The 7,553-nt window shown below is 41.8% G+C and overlaps 1 protein-coding gene across 1 annotated transcript in view; it reads left to right on the top strand.

Moving 5' to 3' along the window:
• MOB1B (MOB kinase activator 1B) overlaps positions 1-2,402 on the top strand; it is a 23,962-nt gene extending 21,560 nt beyond the window's left edge. Inside the window, exons 6-7 of the mRNA XM_010008529.1 lie at positions 1,091-1,254; positions 1,805-2,402. Of these exons, the coding sequence (XP_010006831.1) occupies positions 1,091-1,254; positions 1,805-1,882 (242 nt within the window). The 3' untranslated portion in view covers positions 1,883-2,402. The remainder of the gene's footprint in view (positions 1-1,090; positions 1,255-1,804) is intronic.
• The last annotated feature ends 5,151 nt before the right edge of the window (positions 2,403-7,553 follow it).

Below are 7,553 nucleotides of genomic sequence, written 5' to 3'. Positions count from 1 at the left end.
AGCAGGAGGATGAAATTTTTATTGCTTGGATTTTAAAGCATTGGTGAGATCACAGTGTGCCTTACAGCACCCAGCTTGGGCCTCTGGCCTTCAGACAGGACTTCAGCAGTGGGAAGGACTGCCAAAGAGCTAAGCTTAATGAGAAAACTGCTACGTGATGAGAATCTAGACAGATTTAATCTTTTAAATGGTTGATACGTATCTTTTTTTAGCCTGCAGATGTGTCAAGTAAAGAGATTATTGCTCCCAGTAGGCAGTTGCTGTTTTCTAAGCAATTTTAATAAAAGTTGTGCACTGACAAAGGTCTGCTGTTGAAACTGATTTTGGCTGTCCTGGGTCATTTTCACTGAAATGACTGAAAGGAGCAGGTTTCAGAGTACTTAAGCAGGCAGTTAAGAAAGCACTAGCTTCTGGCTAAGGGATGTGATGAGCAGGATGGAAGAAGGAGTCACTTTGCTGGGCACAAGACAGGAGCCTGTTTCTGATTTCACTTGAGCCAAGAGAAGTGTAAAACTCCATGGCTGATACCAAAGATGGTTTCAGTTACCTGCACAAAGCATCTAGTGTCCCCTGGAGTACCCTGTGGTATTCTGGACACGTGCACAGAGACTCAGAGCCTGCAGTAGACTTCCCCTTTTCTGCATTGACAGTCAGAGAGCAGGCAGGTACTGAGAGGGCATCTCTAAGCTCATTAGATACCTGTATTTGGCTAGCTGAATCCTGCCAGATGGAAGGAGGATTCTTAGTTGGAGAAGGCTCTTCAGGGAACTGTATTGAGCTGTAATAAGATTTAGTAGCTGGAAGCTGAAACTAGGAGGGTTCAGTGTAGAAACTGAGTCAGCTTTGGCTTGGAAAAAGTTCATGAGCCACTGGTCTGAAGGGAGGAAAACTTCCCCTCTGGTCCTTGAACACGTTTGTCATCCTGCTTCATCCAAAGTACTTTGTGTGATTTACAGGCAGAATTGCTAAATAAAACAGAACAGCCCTTCTTGTGCAAGAAATAGGATTGGGTTGCAATGGCTTTGAAAGTATATGAACATGACATAGGCGTTAAAAAAAAAACACAAGCCATCTGTTTTCTTATTTCTAGGTGTACCATTCCCAAAGAACTTCATGTCAGTGGCAAAGACAATTTTAAAGCGTCTCTTCAGAGTTTATGCTCACATTTATCACCAGCACTTTGATCCAGTAATCCAGCTACAGGAAGAGGCACACCTTAACACTTCTTTCAAGCACTTTATATTTTTTGTTCAGGTAAGTTTTTTGTTCAGGCAGGAGTATTATGGTTACATTCATATTCTGGGAAGTCATGTGGCAAAAAATCTTCTAATAGTTAGTAAGTTTATAGGAGAGTCTAAGGACCCCAGGATAGTATCTTACTCTATTTTTATGTATTTTTACTGCTAGGAGCATTCAAGGAAGGGAAGAGTATTCAACAAAGTGTTTGCTTGCTGCAAACATGAATACCCTACCAAAGAATTCAGAAGAACAGTAATTCTTAACAAAAGAAGTAGGCAAGACAGCACCTGAAACTAGATTGAAAAGAGTGTGCTTGCCTCAAAGCTACATTATCTCTTTTAAAAAAGAAAAAAGGATTTTCCTACTTTTCTTTCCTTTTAGTAGGGGCAAAAAGCTTTACGCAGTCAAGCACTGCTGTTCAGCTGGCAGCAGACAGGCAGAAAATGCTGCTAAGCCTGGACTGGAATAGCCTTCTGTCAAATAACTTCTGTTGGAATAAGACTTCTCACCTGAACTGTAAAGATAAAAACCAGTATGTATGTCTTTCTCTTCATCCTTGTTACAGGAATTCAACCTTATTGATAGAAGAGAACTTGCACCACTTCAAGAACTGATCGAAAAACTCACCTCTAAGGACAGATAAAAGGAATAGGATTTCTTGAAGTCACTTATTTCTTTAAGCAAGTGTGTGGTATTGTTTTTTGTTCATGTGTCTTTTTTTTTTAAATCCAATACGAAAACCTGTGCTGTTACTCCTGACAGCAAAGATCCACTTTCTGTGCTTTTATTAGGGGAGATCTTTTTATCTGTTAGTGACATGCAGTAAATAGCCTTTTTTTTTTGTTGTTTGGTTTGGTTTTTTGTATTGTTACTCATTGTGGATTTTTAGCAGGTGCTGAGTGTTGATACCAGAAACATGCTTGGTTGGGGGACAGACTCTGCTGGTGGATGGGTTCTTGTGTTGTGTCAGTGGTAGCCCATTCTCATGAAGTCCCTGGAAGACTTGCATACATTCTCTTAAGTGCCTTGGCAGACTCACTTCTGAGGTGCAAAGCACATACAATACTGAGCATTGCTGGAAACAGAAAATATGAACTAACACCCAGGACACTTACTGATACTTGTTTTAGAAAAATATATATATGCTTACACTAAAAAAAAAAGCCATAACTTAGTGAAATCAATGATCTCCAGCTTTTAATACAAATATTTGTCCTATTTTTGTAGAGATGAATATAGATTTTTTTCCAAAGTAGGTATTTCTTTTATAAGATGGTGAAGTTCTAGTGGCTAAAGCAAAACAATGAAGGTTGTGTCAAAATGGTAAAGAACCTGTGCTTAGTACATGTCTGTTGCCATTGGTTTTGGCTTTTCATGGTTGCTTTTATTTTTTTAACAGGGAATCATCAACTTGGGTCAGTCACTTTTGTTAAGTTTCCTAGCATTTGCCAAATGAACCATTAGTTTGCACAAATAGAGTAAGGGAAAATACTCAATATATTTTAAAAAAATGCACTAGGGTAATACTAAATAAAAGTCTGGCTTGAAAAATAACTAGCAAAATGTTAGGAATAAGAAGCCTGGTTCTGTGGAGGAGCTCTGGTGGCCAGTGTTTCCTGTGGTAGGAAATGTATCCTGGATGGAATATAGCACCATGGACCACTTTGGATTTGCATGAGTGTGGAGGTGTTTTCCCCCATTTAAAATTGCAGTCTGTCTCCAAGGAACTACTGCAGCATTTGGGAAAAGTAATAAGAACCTACTGGTGACTTGTTAGTGGTTTGTAATTTGGTGAGTGCATCTTCTGCTTCTGAGAGAACTGAACCAAAACATAGCCTTCCCCCCCGCCCCCCAAGTCATTGTCTGCTCTTCTCTAGCCTTGCCTTTTCTCAGACCACAAATTAGAAGTTAACCTCTCAGGTGATCTACAGTCCTGAGTCAAGTGGGAAATACTGTGCAGCAGCCTGCAAAATATATATGTAAGTGGCATTAGTATAGCCAGCTAATCAACATCTAAGCACAGTAACAAACATGCTGTCATTTTTGAGACTGGAATGAGCTACTTCTGAGCTAAAAAAAGGTATTTCAGAAGCTTTTGAAGGTTATTTTAAGAACTATGTTGTCTTCAGTGCAGTTACGTTTCCTAGTCTGTTGAAATGTTTTGTTACCTCTTCTGTGTTTCTCTTTAACAAACTCCTAGTTTAAAATGGTGGAGTACCTTCTCCTTTCTCAGTCACTAAAGGTTTTGACTCTTCCATGTGTGTACACAAATGTGGGAGAAGAGGGGAGATGCTAAATGTCTGCCACTTCTTCAGCGAGTTGGGGGCTGGAAAAATAAGCACGAGGCATAAGAAAATCAGAGGCAAAGTGAGCAGGAGCACAATTTCCTTTCCTTTGGCAAGTCACCTGTGACTGCAGTATTCACCCCAGTGGTTTTGACAGTCCTCCTGTTTGTGGGACGTATCTGGTCTGGCAAACAGTAGATTTCCCCATGGAATTCTGTTGGCCAGTGGAAGGGTCAGTCAGTGCTGTAGCACCTAAGTGCTGCTATCTGCGGTTGAGTAATGGGCTGATGGGAGGAGCTGCCATGGGCAGAATACCTCGTGTTGGAGTGGGCAAGTACCAACTTGTTGAGCAGTTGGAGAAAACCATTCCTTTGGTATGCACCATCCCTTCTATGTACTGGGTAGCTGGGAATCCAGTACTTGAGTGCCAATGTGCATCATCCATGAGGTCTCTGAGCTGCAGGGTTTCTTTACCTGACCTCCCATCTGGAGGTGACCACAGGAGCCTGGTTTGGAAGCAGTGGGACACCAGCAGTAGCTTTGGGTGCAGGGTCAGAGGGCTCTCTTGCTTCAGGACTGAATAATACAGAAAACCATCATCTTTTTTCAGAGTTAGGGGAGAGGTCAGTGCCCACCTGACTATCCAAAAGTAGCCCAACTCCCAAATTGGAGCTGCAGCATTTTATACAGGCTGCAGTTGTGCAGCAAGCTGAATTTGAGAATGTGATCTTGGACATGAAGCCTTTTATGTGTGCTTCTGTCTGAGGAGTGTTCAGTGATGTAACATTTCCAGCTACAGAGGTGTGTGGAGTGCTTCAGATGCAGTTTGATCTGAAAACATCTGTAAACTATCCCTGGTAAACTGCTATGCTGAGTGGAGTCAGTGCTGCCCAGGAGGCTGCGTCTGCACAGTCCCTATGCTGGTAACTGACTGGAGAGGAGCCTTTTAACCAGGGCTGGAGCTCACCTTCTCACACTGCAGCAAGACAGGAGAGGGAGAGCAGCAGAAGCCTGGTCCAAGGTGCTCAGGAGGAGGTATATCCTCCTCCTGTCACTGGCTTGGTGTCATCTACCAGCAAAAAAAAACTCAAAAGAAAAACATTTAGAAGTGATGATTAGGTTGAAGTGGTACCAGTGCAATAGTTCTTACTTTTGGCATACTTAGACTCTGGAAGGTTTTTTTTGGTTGTTTTTTGTAAATGGCCAATTCTAAAATTCTGAGATAGCTTCTGCAGTTCAGCCAATCAGAATTATAATGTAGTATGTAACAAGAATTAGTCTTATATGGATAGTGTAATTTTTGTATTTAATATCTGGCAGTTAAACACTTTAACAGAATAGATTCTAGGCATGTAATAAAAGCTTGGAGATCATGATTTGCCTGACAGCTGTATGAACACATTGTTCACACATACCACACTTGAAAACAACAACATTAAAGATAAGTATGCGGTGTTTGGGATTTCATATCCCTAGGCTGTTCATGTTTGCAGCTTTTAAATGTTTTTTGCTTCAAAAAGAAGTGGGACCAGAAGCTTACACCCTTGGAGTAGAGGCACACTGAGGCGCGAAGCAGAAGTTGCCACGTTGTACCAATGGAACCTGGATCAAGTGAATGTGTTTCTGAAATAGTGCATTTGGTGGGAGGGGAAAGAGGAGGACACCCCTTCCCCCCTCAAATAAAACCCAGAAAAAAAACAACAACCCGTGCTGCTCTAGGCCTATGTTACGGGTGGACTCTGTGTTGTGAGCATTTGGGGCAAAAATGTTCAGCTTTGTTATCAGACGTGGAAGCTGCTGGTGGGGTTAAAGCAGGCTGGGCTGCTAGTGCTGGCTGTGGCCTTCCTGTGTAAAAGGGTCCTCAAATTCTATGTTTTGGGGTGCTTTTCAGCTACCAGTGTATCAGACCGCATCAGCGATTTGGGGGGGTCACTTCAGGAGGTCATCTACCTCGAGATGGGATGGGGCAAACTGCTAAGTTCAACAAGTTCAGCTGCCATTCCCAGCGTGGATGCTGTTTAGATGGTGTGGATACATTATGTTGACAGAAATAATTGTTCCAGTCTTTCAAATTCAAGTCAGGGATACAAGTGAATCTGCAAATAGAAAATGAAAAGGCCACATTCTGCTGTTGCAGGTAGCTGAATGGTAGAGGAAGGGAGAAAACAGGTTTTCAAGGGACAGGTGGCCTGTCAGCAAGTATCAAGTTTTTTTTACTGCTTACTATGCAATGTAGAGCTTTGAACTTTCGCTTTCAAAGATATAGAGGAGCACTGTCCTTATTCAGTATTTAGGAACTGAACACTCTCCCAGTCTCCCTGACACTCATTTAACAGGTAAGGATACCTATTTGCTGCTATGGACTTTACTTACCTTTGAGATAGTTCCTTTGTTTCTCACCTCATCCCATTCTCTTGACTCATCAGACACAATTTTGCTATAAACACCTCCTTCTTGGATAGTTGTTCTTTCCCTTGCTGCCCTCTTCCCAATTCCTACCTGCCAGAGTGCTGTATTACTGTATATAAACCACCCCCTTTTAGTTGGACTGTTTAAAAGGCTGCAGCACAAACACAGGCTCCTTGTTTTTCTTTCACAAAAAGTTTCCTTGTTACCCTCAATCTTCTTTCCTTTACTGCTGAGGTCAGTTCTCTTTTTTCCAAACTGCACTACTAAAACCACTAGCAGTTTTTATGGAGGCCTGATGTCTTTTCCTGGATAGCTTCTAGGATGAGACTAACATTGGTTACTTACAAGTGTTAAACCTTCTTATATTCCTGCTTTTCTTACCATTTCCTCTTGCCAGGTTAGGATTACAGTCTAGGTAAATACCAAACTCCTTTTTTTGTTTGAAGAACCAATTCCCTAAACTGTTCATAGAGTATTGTATTTTTAGGGGAGATTGATTTTTATAGCCACTAAACTATACTCATTATTTTTGTATGTTTGCAACTTCTGACATTTTTCAGAGACATGTCATAGAGGGAACACTTATTTTCATGGCTGTTTTACTACTTGGCTCTGCTGTGGTTGTGTAGTACCTAGAAGCACACATCTCCATGTGCAAGGGAAGAGAGAGAAGAATGCAATAAAACTGAATGAGCTTTTGATAATAGGCCATTTTTCGAAGGCAAAAAAAATAATAAAATTAGAAAGCAACACTAACCTTTCCTCCTTCTTTAGAATTCTGAAATATGAGAGAATATGTGGTGTAAAATATAAAATGCAAGATGAGAACCCTTACTGTAAGCTAACTGTGCCAATCTCTCTTCAGTTTGTAGTCACTGATGGATATTTTAGTTTTAAATAACAGCTTTTGATTAAAAAAAATTGAATGTCTGCAAATCTGCAACATGTTTATTTGAGAGTTGTAAATAATGTATACAGATTGTTGTATGTGATGGGACAGAATATTTAAATTCTAGATTTTTTTCAATAAGAAACTGAAGGCTGTTTATAAGAGAAAATAAATAGCTATGTTTGACCACGATTGTCTTCATTTCCTTCTTGAAGTCTTTTCTAAATCATCTTCCTTTGTAGGTGGATTTTTTTCCCCTGTATATTTACCCATACAAACGTCACCCAGACAGATTAGATTTCTGTCACTGCCCTGTCTGCATTTGTGACTGTATCGCATGCAGACACAGCAGCAATAAAACAACCTGATACCCTTTTCATTCCCTTGTTTCATGACCTGAATTCACCTGGATCGGACGGAGCTCTGTGTAGGATTGCTGATACCAACTGGAATCTGTCAGTAACCGCCCCTCGGCACCAGGCCAGGGGTGGTTTTGAGAGCTTCGCCAAGAGCACTCGGCTCCCTCCGCCCCGCCTTTTTGTTTTTCCCCTCTTATAAGCTTCCTCTGTTCCCTCTGCCACCTCTGTCTCCGAGGCACCCACCCCCTGTGTCCCCTCTCTGTGCCACCGGGCTGGGCAGGTGGGCAGACACCTGTTGCTGCAGCCCCCGCGCGTGGGGCTGCGGGGTCGGCCCAGGACCGCGAGGAGTCTCTTGATGCTGTTCCAGCCGCC

This window comes from Chaetura pelagica, unplaced genomic scaffold (assembly GCF_000747805.2).
Source record: "Chaetura pelagica isolate M959 unplaced genomic scaffold, ChaPel_1.0 scaffold272, whole genome shotgun sequence".
Taxonomy (NCBI): Eukaryota; Metazoa; Chordata; class Aves; order Apodiformes; family Apodidae; genus Chaetura; species Chaetura pelagica.
Note: the sequence above shows the minus strand (reverse complement) of the source record. Positions and strands in the feature narration are given on the sequence as shown.